We start from the raw sequence: 24475 nt of genomic DNA on the forward strand, positions 1-24475 counted from the left end.
TTGATTGTGAGTGCTCATGCAAATTCTGTTATTGAAAGTCTTTTGCTGAAAAAGGAATGTCCAAAAGTGTAAATGATTGTCGTTTCGTGACAACGAATTTTATTTCGACAAAAATGAGAATACATTTACAGCCAATGAATGTCAAAGGAAGGTATTGTTTATCTTTTGATGATTTTGATTGTTAATACATAATCAAGTGTTATTCTTGAACGTTCCTTACGCGCAAATGAAGGTCATATTGGTGTTAATGAGAGTATATTGACCATAATGAAACAAATGTGGACTCACATGAATGGATATTTTCTGTAAATAAATAGCAAAAGGTGTAGTAACTCCTTTAAGATACCTGGTCTATATCGAAAGAAGCTGTTGCAGGGAAACCGGAGAAAACACAGGGTATGTCATCTCAATCAGATTTGTGCTTCTTCTTTGAAATGATTTCATCCCAGTCTGGATAATACATCTCCTTCATTCTCTGCGCATGCTCCTCAAGATTCCTAGCCTTGGACTTGGTAAGTTCAGTAAAAGGACTTCTGGGTAACTCCCAAGTGGATGTAGCGATGAAGGAGAATACTGCAGCGTCAGCCAGGCAAGGTTTGTCTCCAAACAAGAATTTCTTCTGGCCTAGAATTGCTGACAGAGCAAGCAAATCCCTCTCAGCTATTCCATACAGGTCTTGTTCGGAGTGACGACCAATACCATGTGACCAGAGGTCTCTTCTGAACTTTCTTTGCAGCCAGTAAAATAGCAGATATCTGATTGGCAGGGAAAGATGACCGAAGAATGATTCTCGCACGGATCCGGCATTATCAGATAAATAACGGTAGTAAGCAATGGCCCTGTCAACGAACAACGAAAAAGAAAGACAGCTAATGTAAGTTCATTGGTCTTAGCAGTTTGGAGGCATTCTTCACGGAGCTCGTTTGACAATAAGGGAGGGAAAGTACGATGTTCTTACTCGACATTTTGACGTCTTCTGTGATCTATTACTGAACAGACGCACGGCAACATTAGAATCTACTTGTTTTATATAATGCCATAATGATTCGATTTAGCGTCCTCCTTTCATAAGCGCCACCTCTCCAAAAAGCATCCCTGTTCAAATGTGTTTTTATTAATAGGCGCCCCTATTTCAATAAGCTTTCCCATTCAAATAAGCGTCCCCTTTCCGAATAAGCGCCCCCCTCCCCCTAAATGCGTTTATGAATAAGCGCCCCCTTTCCAATAAGCATCCCTATTTTAATATTATAATATTTTCACGCGACAAGTATCCTTTTGATAAAACATATATATTAATGACGTCATCCATGCGTCTGTTCTCCAATTGATCATAAGTAAGAGCCGATCAAAATGAGAGAATATTTCGACATACCATAATTATAAATCTTAATTGGTTATTGTTACTCAACATGTCAATATTTCTTTACAATCATGGCAAAAACTTATTAGAATCTTAGTGGAATTCAGGTGTCTATTGGGACTAACTGGTGAGTTATATTTCATGGTCATGCAGTAGCTGATTTTATATATAATGTAACAGACTCGGTCATTCCACAAAACCATCTTGATACTACATGTGCAAGGTACATCATTCTGTAAACAACGTCCTCTGCGGTCGCTTAAAATTTATGCCGAATCGCCAATGCAATATCATCAAGCAAGATATCTATATTACCTTATTCATTATTATATATTAATTTTCATACCTTTATCTTTCTAATGATTGCCCTCTCAATTGTAGCCTTTAAACTCTCAAATATAGTGAAATTTGCAAACAACACTCTAACCGAATGGAATAAAAGTAAACATATCCCCACACAGGTACACACTGCGGATCTATTCTAATTAGTAAGCTAGGGATTGTATTGTCACGCTTTACTCACTGTTGAACAATGGAAAATAAATCGTTTAGAAATAGCGAGCCGTGACTGGCGTAGCCTGCAGTGCAGGCGTTATCCGTGTGTTCGCGAGTTATCGGTATTGTTGTCTCTCTTTTAGCCTCACCTCTACTAATTAGGGCCCCTTTTCGTCTCTTGCGAGATGGCGCTCATCTTATCAAAATGCGTGCGCTCGCTCGCCAAAATACGCCTGCATTGCAGGCTATGACTGGCGCTGAAAGGCATACACTCATTAACATTTTGCAAATCAAATAGCGTGTAAAATTAATTATTCATTGCTTCTTTGGAGTGATTATGTAATAGTATCGGAAAGGAAAGGTAGCCTTCCTCCAATGTCACTTTCAGCCATGTAACACGGAGCCGTAAAAGAAGGTTGGAAGGTTGTACCGTATTATGTGTATTTAAAACTACGCGGCGTCGAATGAGTGATGCTAAAACCTGCAATACTGGCGTTATTGTGTTTTCCAAATGCTTGCCTTTCAGTATCTGCTAAATCTGAGCGTTGTCGGCTTTCAACATTTACTAACGAGGATATGCCCTGACCCCATCCTTGAAGGGTACCTCCGACAATAAACGGAATCTCAAATTGAACACCACATACTTACCAATAAGTGTTTTCCTCCAGCATGGTGCGGATACTGTGAGCAATGGCTTTCTCTGTGGCACTCAAATGAGAATCGATATCCACTTGGAATTCTTTCGTCAGAAACTGAATGCAGAAATTCGAATCGGAAACTTCTTGACCATTCAACTCGATCCAAGGTACTTTTCCTTTCTTGGAAAAGTTGAAACCGTAATCATTTACAAACGGAATCTTTGCCATACGAAGGAACGTTTCCAACTTGAGACAAGGCGGAGAACCGTTAACCGATAATTCCGAGGGAAAGAACTGGTGCAACACGACTGTACCAGGCTTCGCGGATTTGTTGTTCTTTTTTCTTCTTAATTTCTTTCCCAGAAGATAAATGGCAAAAAGTACAACCACAGTAATGCCAGCATATGCAGATATCTGCATGGTTGTACTACCGTAAAACACACTGATACGAGTCAGTAGTCATCATGATGTGTCACGCAAAGGGATAGAGTGCATTTACATTTGCTGCGTCACGCATCGTTAGGGAGCTCAGTAAAATCTGGAACGGACACAGCATGGACAATAAGCGGACAGCGGAACAACCAAAAAGGGCACAGTTTAACTTGGGCATGCTGCTCGCTTAATTTTGAGAATAATTTGTATTTGGACTATACAAAAGCAGAAACCGACACAACGTAGGATGATTTTTTTGAAGGTGTACTACGTTTCGGCTGGCCAAACCAGTCTTCTTCAGGTACAATGAGAATTTTACATTGGGACGTGTTTTTATGTCGCATATTTTCGATATACCTGAAATACGTAAAACTAATTGACAGTGTAAATTAAAGATAAGCATACGATAAAATAAAATAATAAAATAACATAATAAAAGGAAACAATTAATATGTTTCTTCGCGGATGTTCAGACCATCGGGATCAATTGTTCTGCCTTTTTGAATGAAAAAAAGCTTCCCTGGCCTTACGGATAGAGTCTCGGTTGAAAAAGAGTTTTTCGATGGGGATTAATTGCATGCTTTTTAATTTAAAAAATCATCCTACGTTGTGTCGGTTTCTGCTTTTGTATTCTTCATTTTACACGTGAAGTCGATTACATTACCATTGATCCAAGGTATACAAGCAGAATCATCGTTCCGGCTGCTTGCTTAAACAATTTATATTATTTGGACTCCATTCGCTTTACGATACAGCAGTGTAACTCAGACATAAAAATAAAAAAACTAAAAAATGCAAACAAATAAACAAACAAACAAACAAACAAACAAAAAATAAAAAACATAAAAACCACAACAAAAAACAAAACAAAACAAAAATAGTCACATCATTTAATTTGTTTGTTTCTCGGCCTCGGTCGGCATGATCACATTCATTCTTTTTTCAGTATTTTTAGGGTTTCCATAGCCCCTTCCCTCCCCCCTCCCCCCCCTCCCTCTCCCTACAAAGGCAGTGGTTTTCTGGTTGCATATTTTTAATTTGATGTTTTTTTCACGCAAGGGCTACAAAATCTACAAGTTGATATTTTCGGCTCAACTTTGCTATTTCAATTGCTTTCAGTCTTGAACAAGACAAAAGGAGTTTGAATTCCATGCCTTAAATTGCCATCTATGAACGAGGGGCTCTCCGAGGCTCCACTCACTTCCTGAAGGCCCAGTTGCTAGTCTTTGGAGGCTGCCAGACCAATACACTGCTACCAAAAGAACCTGTAAAAAAGGTTTCAATGGAGTACTGGCGATTACGCCAAACGGTTAAATTTTTGTCCCTTTCACGGCTAATGGCTAAATTTTTCGCTGTTATGATTAACTGAAATTTTAATAATTAATCAAAACTATAACAAAATTCTCGAACGTGATTGGCTATCAGCGGCCCGATTTGAGCATTAATTGGACAGTGTACGCGTCACGCTTGTAATGGCACAGTACGCGTCATTTTGCGCGCGCTGTTGCGGTGCACTTTGTTGAGTTAACTGCCGTTGTTTTCGGGCGCTTGCTTTAAAGCGGCAATGGTATCGATTAGGGCTAACCAAATGGCTCGTTGTCCTCTTAAGCATTGCTTTGCTAGTTTCATCAATGTACTAGATCAGACTTTTTTAACAGGAAATCCCACAACGACCGGATGCCATCCATCATGGCTAGTCTGGCCGTATGCGTTCTTTGATCACACTACCGAGTGTGACTATTAATCGTGATATCAGGCTATAAACTCGACCCTTTTACAATAGCGGTAGCTTAAGGCAAAACTGCTGCGGAGAGAAAGGAGGGAAGATATTCATGCATCTTCCTGTTGTTTTATGTTCTGCAAAACGAAGGAAGGGAAGAACGGAAACAAAGGTAGCAAAAATGAGATCTCCTTTCATTGAGGGGGGGGGGGGTAAGGAAGCGCTTTGAACACCGCAACACCGGAAAATAAATAAATAAATAAATAAATAAATAAATGAATGAAATAAAATAAACAGTAAAACACGCTAAATTTAGGTCTGAGAAAGGTCAAACAAGAAACCCCAGCACCGCAAATAATTTAATTGCACCGAACACCGTAGCGTGAAAAACACAAACATCGCACACCAAAAAGTTTGAGATCACCGCAACACCGAAAGGTGGGATTTTATTTACCGCATCACCGCATTACCATTAACACCGCAACACCGCAACACCGCAACACCGCAACACCGCAACACCGCAACACCGCAAAGCCCCATGTCACCCTCTTCATTGATTTTCACTCTTTCCTTTCAATTACTAAAAAAAAGAAAATTAAATCGAAATGTGCAAGTCTCCCGTGCTCCAGCACATAGTAATTGCTAAGTCGAGCTTTGATCATGACCTGATCGAGCGTTATACACTGAGTAGAGTTAGATACGACTAGAGGAATAGTCATTGCTATGAACTTGATCATTTGCAAGCGAAGGTTTTCTTTGTATGCTGCATCAGGATCTGATTTAGGTACACTCTTTCTTATATAAGAGTTTTTTTCGGACCCATGCTGAATATTCTTGTGTTTCTGCCCATTTTAGGCTGAAAATATTTTTGTGAACATTCCTAGATTACGGCGTATGACGTTTCCTTTTAAGAATGTATTGGGGTATCAATAAAAATATCCGGTGATAGATGGCGTTGAAGTAATTTTGGAGCCGGCCTGCAGGTAGTAAAGCCTGATATGGCACACATTACTTCTTGCAGAAATCTTATTGATTAGCATCGAATATACGGCTAGTGCTGTTTTTGATGTTCTTTGGCTAGTTTTGCCGTTTAGAGACAGGAAGAATTTTATACGGTTTAGCTAACAGTTTTACACTTAGTATTTTATAAATTTTCAACACAAAAAAATATATTCTTTTCAAAATCTCAGCCTCAGGGTTATTATTAGAATTTTCTTAAAATGTCGCAAATTTCAGCCTCGGAATTCTTATGAAAAACAGTGTTATAATGAGAGTGTACCACGTTTCGAATTGCTGTGATGCATGCTGTGATGTGATGCATTATGCCCTTGCACATGGAGACTGACCTGATACTGAAGTTTGTAAAAGTTTGGTTAAATATGTGTCTTCGTGTAAATAACATTCATTTTATATTTTATGATAAAAAGAGGTCGGAGGGGAGGCTTACATAATACAAAATCATTCCGTTAACAAATACGTTTTCTCATTAAAGAGTCATGTCTACAGCGGAGGGTACATGAGCTGATGGACGTGACCCAGCCTATTGCGAAAACGCACCACTATACAGTCTCGCTTAAACGCACTTTAAAGCAGTTCCTTTTCAGAGTTCTTCCTTATTTCGCATATACAAGTACGACTGGAAAAGTCATTCGAACAAACAGCCTTAAAATGCGTCCTTTTTTAGTAATTCTAAAATGCGGATGCTACGCTTGCACGCAATAAAATGTCATAACAAATCTTGATGAATGTTTACATACAGGGATCAGGTTATGTGTTCATGAAGAGAACGTCAATCCGATTGCATCTGATGTCGTGGCTAATGTAATATTTTGGAGCTAAAAATACAATGTTATAGCATTATCCCCCTTTCGATGCAGCTTGCCTGTTTCTGTCCGTGACAAAACTTTATTACAGGTGTAATCCAAATCCACACATCTAAGAGATTCGCACTTTTACTAGCTAGCGATTCGCTGAAAACAAAACCACATAAACAAGCTGAATATACAGAGCAGGAAAGCAAAACGAAATACAAATAAAGTAAGCAAAAATGACGAAAAAATAACGAAACTTACAAGATTTGTGTGGCGACTACGACGACTAAAACATAATGAAAACGACAACTAAAAAACCAACTGTAGAAGAAGCTACACCAAGCAATAGAAACAACGGATGAAAAAATGTACACGAAAATGTGAAACGTTACGTAGTAAACGAAAATAACTGACGAAACTAATTAGAATAAGAAATACACGCGGAATAATTGAAAAACGGAAAACAATGGACAAAAAGACGCGAAGGCACAACAAATTAGAGGCGCCGTGACTACAACAGGAACATTGGATCTCATTTGCGGTGACTTTATTTGTTTTTCAAAGTAACTCGTAAACACGTATTTCCGGTCACTCGTATTGCGCCTCTGTTTAACAAGGTAAGTACAACGTGTCCGCGCTTATTGTTTAATATAAGTTGCTACATAAGCGGGAGTCAAGAGTTTCTTACAGACTGTACATCTACAAGCTGATTAGTCCAAAGTCAATTGAAATTGGCCATCTGCAAAACTTGCGTGTTACTGTCCTTACTATACAGAATCCATACATGTGCATGAATCAGTGGTTTTAAGACTTTTAAGTTCAAGGAGAAAGATTTATTTGGCCGTAAATAGGCGAGAAATTCTTGTCATGAACCCATCTGCGGCCCGTTCTGCCCGACTGCCAAGCTGTTGGGTTTTAACCCATTTATATTTACTGCAGAACTGACCACAGAAAAGGCAAGAGATAAATATATATATCTAATATCAGTTAATCCCTAAGGAATATGTCACACAAAGTGATGACGTCAAAGGTAGCTTTTGGGTTAAAACCCAACTACTAGACTGTCCTATACAGAGCGATTCAACCTTCCGCCTCTGGAAATGTTCCTGTCGGGAACTTTTTCGTGCATTACGTCTAATAAATTCCCCTCAATGATGACTACAAATAGAAAAGGTTGTGGTTAGTTGGCTGTAGTCTGAGGGAAAAATCCCGTAGTAAATTTATAGAGCGTACAGTGCGATCCCAAGTTAATAAATTAACGTCAAGAAAACGGAGCTTTTCGAAAACGATGGTGTCACGATACTCATGTGATCTCCCTGTCCGAGTTTTCCTCAAACTCAAACGAATTTAAATTGACCGGTGATTTTTGCGTTTTGAAATTCCTCTGGCGCACTGTAGAAAACATTTGATGTGTTTTTAGAGTGAAACCTCCGTTTTCAAAAAATCTCCGGCGCAGGGTGGACGGGGCCTTATTTGCTATCGAAATAAGTACAAAGAAAAAAAAAAAAAAAAAGCTATTGCGAGCCTGAAATGAAACCCAAAATGCAAGCCATTTGCTAATACAGTGGAACCTCGGGTTGCGACCACCTCCTCGCCGGTAAGCGACCACCCCTCCTCAGCGACCAGTTTTCCAATTAAGTAACCAAACTTTTCCAAGTCAAATCACTATATTTGGAACCTCTTGTAATTGACCACCTCTCGCAAGTGACTGCGACCACTGTCAGAGCTAAAAATTTGAAATTTTCTTTTGTTCTTAACCCCCCGTAAGTCAATGGACAGATAATAGAGCGAGAATTGCATAATAAGGTGTTGGGCATTATCGCATTCGTTGGATAGTACAAGAGACGAAAATTTCTCAATCGGAAGCACCAGATTGTTTTTCTCAAAATCGACTTTTCACATGAATAAAACATTTAAAACATAGATAGGTCTCAACAGTTACCTCATGCTAATGAGGCAAACTTTTGACCCAATATGATCTAAGCTCTCGTAAGTGATCACTTTCCGTAAGCAACAACCTAGGCTTGACATTTTGGGTGGTCGCTTACGGAAGGTTCGACAGTAACAATAAAATGCTCATCACGTTTTATAATGCCTGAATGAATAAATGGATGTGTCGCAAAGAATCCGAGAAAGCAGATAACATCGTCCTTAACTTAGTCAGATTTATGTTTTTTCAAAATGATTTCATCCCAGTCCGGATAATACATCTCCTGCATCCGCTGGGCATGCTCCTCAAGATTCTTCATTTTAGACTTGGTCAGTTCAGCGAAAGGACTTTGCGGACAGTCCAAAACAGAGGAGGTGATGAACGCAAATACGGCAACGTCAGCCAGGCAAGGTTTTTCACCAAACAGAAATTTCTTCTGGCCTAAAATTGCTGACACAGCAAGCAAATCCCTCTCAGCTATTCCGTACAAATCTTGCTCCGAGTGACGACCAATGCCGTGCGACCACAGATCCCTTCTGACCTTTCTATCTACCTTGTAGCATGCGAGAAGTCTGAGAGGCAGGACAAGATGACCAAAGAAAACCTTTCGCAAGTGCTCGGCGTAGTCAGTGCACCAGCGGTAGTATACAATTGTCCTATAGAGGATCAAGGAGACAGAAATTAAATTATCTCATTTGTCCTATCAGAAATATGATGCCTAATGGTAAGTATCGAGCGGTCTAAGGGCCTGCTTCCAAGGAGGGAGTGTTACCCTAGCGAGCGGGTTAACCCTAGCTGGAAGGCAAAAGATAGCCGGGGTTTACAAGCAAAATTTCACTGGTAGGGTAACCCTAAAACCCGGGACATCTTAATGCGCGGTTACACTCAGAGTCTGGAAACAAGTAGAAAGTAAACCTGAGTAGGCGAGTTAACCATACCTGGAGTGTTTACAAGGGAAAAAAGTTAACCCACCCGCCAGGGTAACCCTAGCACGCAGACAGGGTAACCCGCCTACCCGGGTAACCAAAGCTGCCTAACTGCCTTGTAAACACGACGAGTGAGTGAGTGCTAGGGTCACCCGCTTGCTAGGGTAACCCTCTCTCCTTGTAAACAGGCCCGAGGTCATTATATGTTCCCGGCCGGGAATGTTGTGTTATATTTTCAAAGCGCCTCTTTCTACGCAAGAGTATGCTCCATTAATTAATCCAATTGATCGTTTAATAGCGACATACCTGGACAAACATGTGAGTCTGATGGACTCTTGGCCCTTATGCAGTTTTTAGATTACGTTAATATAGAGCGGTTTTCAATTGAGTGTCGTAAAACCAAAACCAAACCAATTACTTACCAAGTAGACTTCTCAGCCAATCTCAAACCGTAGTAAAACCAAAACCAAAACTAAAGTAATTATCTAATTATTTTCGACACTCAAATGAAAACCGCTTTATTCAACACAATTCAGCATATTTAATTTATCTCTTTATATGTCAGTTACTATTAGAAACTGAGAAAATGCAGGTTCTTGTCCTTCATAAAGACATAAAAATATTCAGGCTTGAAAGGGATTCGAATCCATGACCTCAGCGATGCCAGTTCAGTGCTGTTCCAACTGAGCTATTAAGCTAAGTGGGAACTGGTCAAGTTTAGGGTTAGATAAACTATGGCGGCGTATTTTCGATCATAACACCATGGTGCAAGCATCGAGCTTAACGCCAGCATAATAGTCATGTTTAGGAGCATAAAAGTTGATAAAATTATCCTGCTAATAAAAAGATCAAAATAATGTGTTTAAAAACTGTCAGTTGTGGGCTTTGTGGCTGCTTTATGCTGCTTTGTTGAAGGCCTGGCTACCCTACTTTATGCCTGGCTCCCCAGGCAGTTTTCACTTGTCATGAACCGAACTGAAGAGACTGCTGACATTTAGCTCTTGTTGCTCCGTAATAGAGCATTCTATTTCAAAGGCGTCGTTGTTATTTAAAAGAACGACATTAAATATTAGATATGTTAGCACCTATTTTGTCTTTTTTTATTTCCGCAAAATTCACCCCGCATCCTTGAGCATAATGCTAGGGCACGAGCATAATTTCGAGCATAATGCTATGAGTTTAGGAGTGACGCTCAAAACCAGAATACTCAAATTTTCGAGCGTAATTTATCTAACCCTAGTCACGTTGTGAGGTGACTCCAAGTGGACACGTGACCCGATTAATTGACAGTGATTGGGATTGGATATGTTGATACGCTTGTTTTAGAATTCTCGCTGTAATAATTAAACGTAACGGTCACGAGAAGAACGTTTCATGGAACCTACACTAACACAGCAAGTACCCAAACACACAGACAAAAAATAGTAATAATAATCTCTTCATCGGAACATACGATTGTGTAACTCACCAGTAAGTGTTCTCTTCCAACATGGTGCGAATACTGTGAGCAATGGCCTTTTCTGTGTTGGTCAAATGAGAATCAATATCTACTTTGAACTCTCTCTTCAGAAACTGAATACAGAAATTGGAATCAGCAATTTCTTGGCCGTTAAACTCGATCCAAGGTATTTTCCCCTTCTTAGAAAACTTCAAACCATATTCATTTTCGTACTGAATCCTTGTCATGCGAAGGAAGGTTTCCAATTTTAAACATGGAGGGCTAGGACTCGCTACCAAATTGGTTGGAGGGAACTGATGTAAAATGACCGTACCAGGCCTCGGCTTCTTGGTTTTTTGCTCTTTTTTAAACATCTTCACAAGGAGATAAATGACAACAAATGCTGTGGAAGCGATGCCAGCGTATAGAATAGACACCATGGTTTAACTCGTCGCAACTGTAAAGAGTGAATTCCCGTGCGTTTTGGATCGCATGACTTTGCACTTCTTTGTCACGCAACAAATCAAATCAAATCCTTATCGAATTTGCATATCAATGGAGCTTTCACAAAAATTAAGCAACCATGACCACATTTTGTAGAATAAAGTGAAGAGTATTCTAGATATATAGACTCTAAAGGCCAAGCCGAGGCAGGGGGTATCCTTCCTATAACTAAAGTTTGTTACATGAGTTCTTAAGGTAGACAGGCGTTTCCACAAGAAATCGGTCAATTTGAATTTTAGAAATACTGCTATGATCGTAACTTCTAGACGATGCAATAGTCACATTTTATTACGGGTGAATGTGCCTTGTCATCCCTGAACTACTAGTTGATTAGTTATGCAAAGAAGAGGGAGGCATTAAGGCAAGTGTTCAACAGGCTTTTCATAGTGAGAGCTTTTCAGCAATACTAAAATGTAAAATTGATTCTTCTCTCAGCTGAATCTTGCAGATGTATGGGTTTTACAGTAACAGAATGTTAGAGACTTAAAATGTGCAAATTAAAGCCAAGATTTTGCTTTTGACCGCGGCCAAGATCAGCGCAGACATGCTGAAGTCTACGAAGCCGGTGGGTTTTTTTTTTTTTTTTTTTTTTTTTTTTTTGTAAGCGTTAGAGTTTTTGGCTCCAGCAGTGCGAAAGGCTCGAAAATTGCGAAGGCAAAGTAGTCAAATCGTACTGCAAGTCATCAATCTACTAGCGCAAGAAAGCAGGAAAGAGACAGAACGATTCATATTTCTTTAAAAAGATTTATTTTCGAGTCTGGCAATATGCAGTTTCTCCATTTTGCAGACAAATCTATTTTTACAGGTTTTTCAGACAAATCTATCTGAAACTTGGAAAAGACCCAACCAAAGTCTTGTCAGGTATACAAAAGAAAAAAATGGGTATAATTATTTTCTAAATTGTTGCGTTTCAAGTTACGATGACTGTACTGTACAGCTAGGACTACTTGAGAACCAACATTTAGCTGGCATAGCGTAACAAAGACATGGCACAAGCCTCAAGCCTGACTTCTCGTAGGGCTCATGCGATGTTTATGCAAGACTCCAGCAAAGCTTACTTTTGGGGTTAGATCCGTTAGGTCTCTCAATGCTAAACCTGTTCAGTGAGGCTAACTATGCAAATTAAAAAATATTTACAAAACCTCCCATGACAAGAATATGTTAGACTCTCTTTAATTGATGACCACAATTGAATTGGCGAATTGTTAAACTGACACCGGCGGACCATCTGGGTTCCGAAATCACGAAATTAAAAGAACACTTTCCAAAAGGAGAAAACGTCTAGGGTACTGTAGTATTGTTAAACTCTCATAAGATATTTCAGTCGTCGTCTGATCTCAATTATTCTACCTCTCTATTCCGTCCTTTACCAGGGGCTTAGAGAGAGTATGGTAAACGAGAGGAAATCTCGAATTGAAACGTGCTCGTGTGAGTGGACCTCGGAGGGTGGAATAGGACTTGGCTAACTGCCCTCAAAATCGGTCATACAGGTTAAACTTCTTATCTGGTTAAATTTCCACCCTTCAGGTACTCATATTAAAGTAATTAGTCAAACTGATCATCAGTGTCGGTTGTTTAAAGTTTATGCGGGATTACACATGATAAGCTAAGGCGTAACCGGAACTGATACTTGGGAAGGGTCTCAAGCATCTGTCACGTACCGGCGCCAGATGAGCCATCTCTTGTTTTCAATTCCCTTGGAGCTAGTTCAAAACCGATCTTATTTAACCAGGTTTCAATTGCACTCGCCTGTTAATTATGTTGACTTATACTACTATCTCACTTCACTGTTAAATAGATTACATATTTCCTCGGTCTCGTTTACAGAACGCCCGACGTAACTCCCCGCACGAACTGTTCGGTAATCGACCTAAATCAAACTCAATCGAACTTATCGAACTACTTGGTTCGATTATGTTTGGCAATCGAGCTAAGTCGAACCAAAAAATGTGTGAGGGCTCCATTGTGAACTATATCGAAAGCAATTGAACTTCTTCGAATGTTGAAAGCATTACTCGAAGTAGACAAGATTTCTGAAAAGTCTTTAGCAAGTAAGAACAACAAAGAATGGAATGAAACGAACAATAGAAATTAGGTAACAAGAAGCTAAGAGCGATGCAATGAACTGAATCGAGGCTGGTTCAATAGTATAATGTTCAAAAGTGTAGCAGCTCTCGTCCCGGGAGGGGGGGGGGGAGGGGGAACCGCTAAGAGGTACCAAGATCCTGTTTCTTGAGGGTGGCTTGAAAATTTATTCTCTCCTAAAAGATACAAATCATCCATAACACATTATCTCCTGTCATATTTTCTCAGCTCAACGTCCTAAAGGGTACTGTAAAAGCTCCCGCTGTGGACCTTAATGAGGCTAAGCACCCAAGGAAGTATCAAAACCGCTTTTTCAACCCCTAAAAGGTATGACGAGCACCTCGGTCCTTTTTTTTGGGAGCCCCCCCCCCTCCCTTCTCCCTTGGGCTCTCGAAAGTTTGTAATTCTTTTCATTGTCAGCAGCTGTTATTGTTCTGGGGCTAGGGACATTGTTTCTGTTGTCTGCTCTATTGTACTCTCAAAGGGTGTCCAGCCATTCATGATGCCGGAGACCTTACGAGAGCTGACCCCACCCATAATGTTCTTCGTAAGACAGCCTAGAAAAACAAAAAATTCAGAAAAACATTATAACTCCCATTTTTAATCGAATGTACTTCAGATTCGACCATCGAACTTATTCGAACTCAGTCAAAGTTCCATTGCGTTCGATTAATATTACTCCATTATATTTCTAGTGAGAGTTTGACTGTGTCTGATTGCCGAGCTCCATGGAGCCTAATCATTCGATTAAGTTCGATCAATCGAACGTTTGATTTAGTTCGAGCAGTTACGTCGAAAAATGGGACAGAGGGGCTCAATGACAGTAGTGATGTGACGTGATGTCTTCCAGGATTTTATCAACTTAATAAATGTAGATGTAGATGTAGATGTAGATGACGTCAGACATGCATTGCCACTCACGTCATTCTCGCTACTAGTGCTCGCGCGTTTTGGATCAACGGTGATTGAACTCGCAACGCACTTGACAAAATAAACAATAGCCCTTTTCACGGTTAATTTTTCTCACTTGCATTACAATGTAATCCAATGCGGATGCGAGGCAATTTCGGGCGAAGACTACAAAATAGCCCGAAATTGCTTCACATACATGCTAGATTTTATTGTCATGCAAATGAGCAAAATTAACCGTGAAAAGGGCTATTGGAACCCAAAACGTATGGCTCCGGGTTTGATTTGCGCTTGCGCTAAAGTGGAAAATAGAATCAAGAAACTATCCTTGTTTAGTCATTTTAACTGGTATACACTTCCACCACGCAATTTAATCCACCTTTGGAAGTAGTTATTTTCATAGCAAGAGAACATCAATGACGTGACATCCGCTACATCGACAGTTTTTTCGGTGAATGAATATGTTTAGTAAACGCCACCTGTTCACTTCTGAATTTGGACAAACATAAAGATATTCTAAACGATGGTCTGTCAACAGCTGTTTCTTTATTCTTTCTTTTTTCCTTAGAGACAATTCGCAATTTTTATTTGTTGGACTTTCTGCTGTAATGAACTATAAAAGATATATCAGAGTAGAAAAATATGCTATGGCGGGTGATAAATAGCGAGGACAGCAAGAGCCGGGAGTGTCTGACTGTCTCTACATCTTTACTGGGCATCTCTCAGTTTCCAAAAAATAACAATAGAATACAATAAAATAAACTACTACGAAAGTCGCAAAAGACTACACGAGCCAAAACTACTAAAGTCGTAATGTCTTCATCTCTGAGGAGTCATTCAATCAAAAGATATAGCCACGGTGGCTAGCATACGTTAGTTATATAAGACGACATTCCCCCCTTTCGACTCGTTACAACGTAAGTTTTCTCTAAACAAGATATTTACATGAACGTGGAAGAGAATATTTTTTACAATTGCTGGCTACTCAAAAAATTACTAAGAACTTGAGAAAATGGAATGGAAATAGAAACAGAAATAGATTTAGAAAGACCATACTTAAAATGTGAGCTGCAATACGAAACCGGAAACGAGCAATATATTAAAGCTAGTACTAATGTGATATTTAAAGGAGTTCAGTCACAATATTTGGGGTTATTTTGGCCATGCACAAAATTACCTTTAAATTGAAGTAAACTTGAAAATAATGGTTTACTAAGGATAGAAAAGCACTTACGAGATACTGATAAACCGATAAAGGAACAAGGATGGTACAGGATGGAGAAGATTAACACAGATTGTAAACGGCGAACATGAAAAATTTTAGGCTAAACGTTTCAAGATGCGCAAGGCGTGACCTAATACACCTTTTGCTGTTCATTTACAGAAAATATCCATTCATTTGAGTCCAAAATTGATTGTGAGTGCTCATGCAAATTCTGTTATTGAAAGTCTTTTGCTGAAAAAGGAATGTCCAAAAGTGTAAATGATTGTCGTTTCGTGACAACGAATTTTATTTCGACAAAAATGAGAATACATTTACAGCCACTGAATGTCAAAGGAAGGTATTGTTTATCTTTTGATGATTTTGATTGTTAATAAATAATCAAGTGTTATTCTTGAACGTTCCTTACGCGCAAATGAAGGTCATATTGGTGTTAATGAGAGTATATTGACCATAATGAAACAAATGTGGACTCAAATGAATGGATATTTTCTGTAAGTGAATAGCAAAAGGTGTAGTAACTCCTTTAAGATACCTGGTCTATATCGAAAGCGGGAAACCGCAGAAAACACAGGGTATGTCATCTCAATCAGATTTGTGCTTCTTCTTTGAAATGATTTCATCCCAGTCTGGATAATACATCTCCTTCATTCTCTGCGCATGCTCCTCAAGATTCGTAGCCTTGGACTTGGTAAGTTCAGCAAAAGGACTTCTGGGTAACTCCCAAGTGGATGTAGCGATGAAGGAGAATACTGCAGCGTCAGCCAGGCAAGGTTTGTGTCCAAACAAGAATTTCTTCTGGCCTAGAATTGCTGACACAGCAAGCAAATCCCTCTCAGCTATTCCATACAGGTCTTGTTCGGAGTGACGACCAATACCATGTGACCAGAGGTCTCTTCTGAACTTTCTTTGCAGCCAGTAAAATAGCAGATATCTGATTGGCAGGGAAAGATGACCGAAGAATGATTCTCTCACGGATCCGGCATTATCAGATAAATAACGATAATAAGCAATGGCCCTGTCAACGAACAACGAAAAAGAAAGACAGTTAATGTAAGTTCATTGGTCTTAGCAGATAAGTGGAATTCAGGTGTCTATTGGGACTAACTGGTGAGTTATATCTCATGGTCATGCAGTTGCTGATTTTATATTTAATGTCACAGACTCAGTCATTCCACAAAACCATCTTGATACTACATGTGCGAGGTACATCATTCTGTAAACAACGTCCTCTGCGGTCACTTAAAATGTATGCCGAATCGCCAGTGCAATATCATAGAGCAAGATATCTATATTACCTTATTCATTATTATATATTAATTTTCATGCCTTTATCTTTCTAATGATTGCCCTCTCAATTGTAGCCTTTAAACTCTCAAATATAGTGAAATTTGCAAACAACTCTCAAATGTAAACATATCCCCACACAGGTACACACTGCGGATCTATTCTAATTAGTAAGCTAGGGATTGTATTGCCACGCTTTACTCTCTGTTTAACAATGGAAAATAAATCGTTTAGAAATAGCGAGCCGTGACTGCCGAACCTGCAGTGCAGGCGTTTTCCGTGTGTTCGCGAGTTATCGGTATTGTTGTCTCTCTTTTAGCCCCAACTCTACTAATTAGGGCCCCTTTTCGTCTCTTGCGAGATGGCGCTCATCTTATCAAAATGCGTGCGCTCGCTCGCCAAAATACGTCTGCATTGCAGGCTATGACTGGCGCTGAAAGGCATACACTCATTAACATTTTGCAAATCAAATAGCGTGTAAAATTAATTATTCATTGCTTCTTTGGAGTGATTATGTAATAGTATCGGAAAGGAAAGGTAGCCCTCCTCCAATGTCACTTTCAGCCATGTAACACGGAGCCGTAAAAGAAGGTTGGAAGGTTGTACCGTATTATGTGTATTTAAGACTACGCGGCGTCGAATGAGTGATGCTAAAACCTGCAATACTTGCATTATTGTGTTTTCCAAATGCTTGCCTTTCAGTATCTGCTAAATCTGAGCGTTATCGGTTTTCAACATTTACTAACGAGGATATGCCCTGACCCCATCCTTGAAGGGTACCTCCAACAATAAACGGAATCTCAAATTGAACACCACATACTTACCAGTAAGTGTTTTCCTCCAGCATGGTGCGGACACTGTGAGCAATGGCTTTCTCTGTGGCACTCAAATGAGAATCGATATCCACTTGGAATTCTTTCGTCAGAAACTGAATGCAGAAATTCGAATCGGAAACTTCTTGACCATTCAACTCGATCCAAGGTACTTTTCCTTTCTTGGAAAAGTTGAAACCGTAATCATTTACAAACGGAATCTTTGTCATACGAAGGAACGTTTCCGTTGAACTTGAGACAAGGCGGAGAACCGTTAACCGATAATTCCGAGGGAAAGAACTGGTGCAACACGACTGTAGCAGGCATCGCGGATTTGTTGTTCTTTTTTCTTCTTAATTTCTTTCCCAGAAGATAAATGGCAAAAAATGCAACCACAGTAATGCCAGCATATGCAGATATCTGCATGGTTGTACTGCCGTAAAACACACTGATACGAGTCAGTAGTCATCGTGATGTGTCACGCAAAGGCATAGAGTGCATTTACATTTGCTGCGTCACGCATCGTTAGGGAGCTCAGTAAAATCTGGAACGGACACAGCATGGACAATAAACGGACAGCGGAACAGCCAAAAAAGGGCACAGTTTAACTTGGGCATGCTGCTCGCTTAATTTTGAGAATAATTTGTATTTGGACTATACAAAAGCAGAAACCGACACAACGTAGGATGATTTTTTGAAGGTGTACTACGTTTCGGCTGGCCAAACCAGCCTCAGCTTCAGTTACAATGAGAATTTTCCATTGGGACGTGTTTTTATGTCGCATATTTTCGATATACCTGAAATACGTAAAACTAATTGACAGTGTAAATTAAAGATAAGCATACGATAAAATAAAATAATAAAATAACATAATAAAAGGAAAAAATTAATATGTTTTTCGCGGATGCTCAGACCATCAGGATGAATTGTTCTGCCTTTTTGAATGAAAAAAAGCTTCCCTGGCCTTACGGATAGAGTCTCGGTTGAAAAAGAGTTTTTCGATGGGGATTAATTGCATGCTTTTTAATTTAAAAAATCATCCTACGTTGTGTCGGTTTCTGCTTTTGTATTCTTCATTTTACACGTGAAGCCGATTACATCAGCATTGATCCAAGGTATACAAGCAGAATCATCGTTCCGGTTGCTTGCTTAAACAATTTATATTATTTGGACTCCATTCGCTTTACGGTACAGCAGTGTAACTCAGAGATAAAAATAAAAAAAATAAAAAAATGCAAACAAATAAACAAACAAACAAACAAAAAACAAAAAACATAAAAACCACAATAAAAAACAAAACAAAACAAAAATAGTCACATCATTTAATTTGTTTGTTTCTCGGCCTCGGTCGGCATGATCACATTCATTCTTTTTTCAGTATTTTTAGGGTTCTCATAGCTCCTCTCCCTCCCCCCCCCCCCCCTTCTCTCTCCCTACAAAGGCAGTGGTTTTCTGGTTGGATATTTTTAATTTGTTGTTTTTTTCACGCAAGGGCTACAAAATCTACAAGGTGATATTTTCGGCTCAACTTTGCTATTTCAATTGCTTTCAGTCTTGAACAAGACAAAAGGAGTTTGAATTCCATGCCTTAAATTGCCATCTATGAACGAGGGGCTCTCCGAGGCTCCACTCACTTCCTGAAGGCCCAGTAGCTAGTGTTTGGAGGCTGCCAGACCAATACACTGCTACCAAAAGAACCTGTAAAAAAGGTTTCAATGGAGTACTGGCGATTACGCCAAACGGTTAAATTTTTGTCCCTTTCACGGCTAATGGCTAAATTTTTAGCCGTTATGATTAACTGAAATTTTAATAATTAGTCAAAACTATAACAAAATTCTCGAACGTGATTGGCTATCAGCGGCCCGATTTGAGCATTAATTGGACAGTGTACGCGTCATGCTTGTAATTGGACAGTACGCGTCATTTTGCGCGCGCTGTTGCGGTGCACTTTGTTGAGTAAACTGCTGTTGTTTTCGGGCGCTTGCTTTAAAGCGGCAGTGGTATCGATTAGGGCTAACCAAGTGGCTCGTTGTCCTCTTAAGCATTGCTTTGCTAGTTTCACCAATGTACTAGATCAGACTTTTTTAACAGGAAATCCCACAACGACCGGACTCCATCCATCATGGCTAGTCTGGCCGTATGCGTTCTTTGATCACACTACCGAGTGTGACTATTAATCGTGATATCAGGCTATAAACTCGACCCTTTTACAATAGCGGTAGCTTAAGGCAAAACTGCTGCGGAGTGAAAGGAGGGAAGATATTCATGTATCTTCCTGTTGTTTTATGTTCTGCAAAACGAAGAAAGGGAAGAACGGAAACATAGGTAGCAAAAATGAGATTTCCTGATCTCCTTTCATTGAGGGGGGGTAAGGAAGCGCTTTGAACACCGCAACACCGGAAAATAAATAAATAAACAACTGAAATAAAATAAACAGTGAAACAGGCTAAATTCAGGTCTGAGAAAGGTCAAACAAGAAACCCCAGCACCGCAAATAATTTAATTGCACCGAACACCGTAGCGTGAAAAACACAAACATCGCACACCAAAAAGTTTGAGATCACCGCAACACCGAAAGGTGGGATCTTTTTTACCGCATCACCGCATTACCATTAACACCGCAACACCGCAACACCGCAACACCGCAAACCCCCATGTTACCCTCTTCATTGATTTTCACTCTTTCCTTTCAATTACTAAAAAAGAGAAAATTAAATCGAAATGTGCAAGTCTACCGTGCTCCAGCACATAGTAATTGCTAAGTCGAGCTTTGATCATGACCTGATCGAGCGTTATACACTGAGTAGAGTTAAATACCTCTAGAGGAATAGTCATTGCAATGAACTTGATCATTTGCAAGCGAAGGTTTTCTTTGTATGCTGCATCAGGATCTGATTTAGGTACACTCTTTCTTATATAAGAATTTTTTTTCGGACCCATGCTGAATATTCTTGTGTTTCTGCCCATTTTAGGCTGAAAATATTTTTGTGAACATTCCTAGATTACGGCGTATGACGTTTCCTTTTAAGAATGTATTGGGGTATCAATAAAAATATCCGGTGATAGATGGCGTTGAAGTAATTTTGGAGCCGGCCTGCAGGCAGTAAAGCGTGATATGGCACACATAACTTCTTGCAGAAATCTTATTGATTAGTATCGAATATACGGCTAGTGCTGTTTTTGATGTTTTTTGGCTACTTTTGCCGTTTGGAGAAAGGAAGAATTTTATACGGTTTAGCTAACAGTTTTGCACTTGGTATTTTATAAATTTTTAACACAAACAATATATTCTTTTCAAAATCTCAGCTTCAGGTTTGTTATTAAAATTTTCTGAAAATGTCGCAAAATTCAGCCTCGGAATTCTTATGAAAAACAGTGTTATAATAAGAGTGTACCACGTTTCGAATTGCTGTGATGCATGCTGTGATGTGATGCATTATGCCCTTGCACATGGAGACTGACCTGATAAAGTTTGTAAAAGTTTGGTTAAATATGTGTCTTCATGTAAATAAGATTCATTTTATATTTCATGATAAAAAGGGGTTGGAGGGAAGGCTTACATAATACAAAATCATCTCGTTAACAAATACGTTTTCTCATTAAAGAGTCATGTCTACAGCGGAGGGTACATGAGCTGATGGACGTGACCCAACCTATTGCGAAAACGCACCACTGGAAGTTAGGAACGCAAAATATCTCTCTGGGATCAAGGAACGAACTGACCTAGTACGAGAAATAGATTATTTTTAAACTTGAAAATGATATTTTCGTGTCAAAGATGCTTGGGGTTTTATTGCTCTTTTTGGGACAACAAAACCCACGTCTGCTTTGGTAAGTTATAACTAACGAGTGTATGGCTAATTCTCAGGATAGTTGAAATAATTAAAGGTAAAAGTTCAGCAGTAATGTCTTCTACTCGAACAAAAACATCTATTCATTATCTTACATGATATACTTTTTCACCAAGGGCAAAATTTTAATACCGTCCAAGTTCAGTAAATGAGATTTGCTATTTTCACGGGCTCTATTGAATTAAAAAGGCCCAGCAAAACTGACCCAAAAGTTCAACGGAACATAATTGAAAGATCGTTTGACCGGGTTGTGGGATGTTGGGAATCTAGCCAAACGCACGCAACATTTCAACGTGTTGTAGCACGCTTGGTTGCCCGTTGTGGGAAGGTTTTCCGCATGCTCCAGTGCAACGGTGATGCACGATAACAAATGTGCCCGAACGAGTACAATATCCTACAAAATCTAGAAAAAGGAAAAAAAAAAAAAAAAAAAACTTTCAACACTATAAAAATGTCTAAAATCGTCCGAGATTTCGTAACACTTTGTTTTTTGGAAAATGTGGCTAAGCGGCGTGCAACGTGTTGTGCAATGATAACACGTGTCGGTTGCAATATGCTACGTTGAGATATAGCGTGTGTTTCGCCGAGCCAGAGCAGAAGTCCTGACTCCGAAATCCCGTACATTAAAACAGATGGTTTAAAAAAAAAAGCGATCACGTGACGTTCTTTTCAATATTGGGAACTCTTAGATTGGAGTTTGCTGCATGCTGAGAGACGTCAGTCTTCATCACAGTTTCCGGTGTCGCCCGTTTCAAGACGAGTTTATCAGTGGCCAGTTAACGATGGCCTTAAAGTCTTCTTGACTATTCCGATAAATGAATTGAGACCGATAGCAGGATAACTTTTTTTTTTTTGAAATAATGAAAAGACCCCTTGATAACATTATTGCGCTATATGTATTAACTGCTAAATCATATCAAGGGTGGTATTTAGTCTTTTTCTTGTGTAGTACGTTACTGAAACACTTTATCCGCAATAAGTGTTCTTTGTAAACATTTGGAACGAGTCGTCGGTTTTTCTGTTCTTTTCAAGAATCTTATGCCCTTAAATTGTATTTTTTTTTTCCCGACAGCTTTGCAAAATCAGTCAGGACGCTGGCTTCTAAAGCACAATTTATTACCCGTGATACAAGATGCAAATTACGATGAAAAAAAGAAACGTCAAACTCTGATGTTCTCCTTGATTGAAAGTAAAGAATAATATCACAAAAATTATATAATAACATCATCAAGGGACGAGCTGAGACGTATGGAAATATTATCCGACCGTTACTAATATTCTTAATTGCTCTACCCATCAGCGCTGATTTATTTATTATAAACAGATCATGACATGAAGATGTTGATCATCTCAGGAAATTGCCGCTTATTCACTTACTGATAAACACACGCCCACTGTAAACACAAACCTACCCTGTTCTGCAGCGGTGTACGTGGGATATTTCAACCAAACGAATAAACAAATTAAGGGGTGTTCACGAAGTGTCACATTGTCTTCGTCTAATTAGACATCTGGCCGCCACCGTTCAATTTATCTGGGAATCTGATCCGTCTTCTTGTTACAGCGAACATAAAACGGAAATACCAACAGACACTATAACCGGCTCGGCTCGTGCCAAATACGACAACAAATTAGTTGCGCGAGCTACAAGCAGATCGGCGAACATGGAGAGCAAAAGCAATAACACCAACGTCCTCCTCTTCGGCCTTTCATTCAATTTAATTTTGACATTGAGTTCACTTGGTTTTATGTGCTATTCTTTACATCGGTTAGATTCACGTTTAACAGCCGTTGAACAAGATTTACTGTCTACAAGTCATCAGCAACGGCTCGCCAATCGAGTACATGTTGATCCAACACCTTTACATTCGCGTCAAAGTGGATCTCGAAAGAAGGAAGCAGTTGTTAAGAGAGCTGTCGGCACACCATCCATGTGCAGCACATGCAGCAGGGCCTGTGGTCATCGAAATGTAAGTTTTTTTCCTTATTAACAAATACAGTACGTTCTACGAATAATTGTGGACGGCCGTTTCTGCTTGGAACGCCAATAGATAAATATACGTTTCTCTGAATTTTGTTCACCGGTATGTTATTTTCCTCAAGCAAATGGATGTGACGAGATTGTTGATAAAATGCAGATTTTACTACCGTTGCTCTCGTGATCAAAGAAGGGGGCATTACCGGGGGCCGAGCCGCTCCAAAAAAAAAGCGGCAAATGCCGCCATATCATAATTAGCTTACATAACCGGCAAAACGACACGAGGCCGCGTGCGAAGACACTCACACGACGACACGAAGCTGTGTGCGAAAACAATTACACGACCTCTGACTGGTTGTTAAAACAGCCTAATTGTAAATTTACTAGACCATAGAACTATTTACCGCCCAAATATTTGTTGGATCAAATTACCCATCAGTTAAATTACGTGATGGAATGAACATCTTTCAGTCTGTAACTTGAGGGATGAGTTCTTGCAGGTTTGAAATATTCCACAATACCGCAATTCAAGACAGAAGTTACCGAAATACCTCATAAATAATTGTCTGCAGACCCCATGCCTCCACATCAAGCTTTCGTTGTTTAGTTACATTTCGCATGTCCATATCCAACTTTAGTGCTTCGCGATAACGAAAAGGTCAACCAAAAATAAATGAGGGAAATGATTAAGTAGCTAGAACTAAGTTTATCAAACCATAATTTACCCTATTTTAATTTTTATCTTGAATAACCTTAACTTATTGGTAACTTGAATAACTTGCAGCTTGACACAGTTCAGCATGGGCCGCCCTAGATTCTAGAAGCAACTAAAAAAATATCCAAAACAACCGTAAAGCCGAACCCCCCCCCACCCCCCTTCCCCCGGAAAAAGACCCTTACGAAGTGAATGTTGTCGTTGTCAGATCGGAGATCCGTTTTTACTTTGTACTTAATTTTGTTTGCACGCAGTTACGTTAGTACTGTGCAAAATGAAAAACTAACAAGTCTTGAGTTACTTGAGTTGCAAAACGAGATATCAGCGTTAAACGCTATTCTTGAGGGCAGAAAAACAAACAC

General features: G+C 39.5%; 3 protein-coding genes and 1 pseudogene across 5 annotated transcripts in view; 1 reads left to right on the forward strand and 3 right to left on the reverse strand.

The window, feature by feature from the left end:
• The window catches only part of LOC145494808 (failed axon connections homolog), a 27876-nt gene continuing 3401 nt past the window's right edge, over positions 1–24475 (reverse strand). The window contains exons 1-2 of one of the 2 annotated variants that reach the window (XM_081474382.1): positions 2504–2913; positions 1–839 (exon numbers count right to left, since the gene is read on the reverse strand). In XM_081474382.1, the coding sequence (XP_081330508.1) occupies positions 407–839; positions 2504–2913 (843 nt within the window). In that variant the 3' untranslated portion in view covers positions 1–406. Of the gene's footprint in view, positions 840–2503; positions 2914–24475 lie in introns of those variants that run through there. The other variant, XR_014050297.1, reaches the window with a different exon arrangement.
• LOC145494809 (failed axon connections homolog) lies at positions 7884–13415 on the reverse strand. The gene is made up of 2 exons (XM_081474383.1): positions 10781–13415; positions 7884–9042 (listed from the first exon to the last, which is right to left on the reverse strand). The coding sequence occupies exons 1-2, from the start codon at positions 11188–11190 to the stop codon at positions 8613–8615; spliced, it is 840 nt and encodes a 279-aa protein (XP_081330509.1). The 5' UTR covers positions 11191–13415; the 3' UTR covers positions 7884–8612.
• On the reverse strand, positions 13442–18981 carry LOC145494807 (failed axon connections homolog; annotated as a pseudogene). Its single transcript, XR_014050296.1, has 2 exons — positions 17582–18981; positions 13442–16488 (listed from the first exon to the last, which is right to left on the reverse strand). The product of XR_014050296.1 is annotated as a failed axon connections homolog (transcript).
• The window catches only part of LOC145494724 (uncharacterized), an 18497-nt gene continuing 17068 nt past the window's right edge, over positions 23047–24475 (forward strand). Inside the window, exon 1 of the mRNA XM_081474289.1 lies at positions 23047–23390. Coding sequence (XP_081330415.1) covers positions 23085–23390 — 306 coding nt within the window. The 5' untranslated portion in view covers positions 23047–23084. The remainder of the gene's footprint in view (positions 23391–24475) is intronic.

This window comes from Orbicella franksi, chromosome 8, assembly GCF_964199315.1.
Source record: "Orbicella franksi chromosome 8, jaOrbFran1.1, whole genome shotgun sequence".
In the NCBI taxonomy this organism is placed as follows: domain Eukaryota; kingdom Metazoa; phylum Cnidaria; class Anthozoa; order Scleractinia; family Merulinidae; genus Orbicella; species Orbicella franksi.

What these genes read in the sequence shown, in the direction of transcription:
- LOC145494809 (XM_081474383.1), bottom strand. Translation starts at nt 11,190, where the DNA reads ATGGTGTCTATTCTATACGCTGGCATCGCTTCCACAGCATTTGTTGTC. An exon ending in TTGGAAGAGAACACTTACTG is followed by an intron (nt 9,043 to 10,780) that starts GTGAGTTACACA and finishes GATCCTCTATAG; the next exon opens with GACAATTGTATACTACCGCT.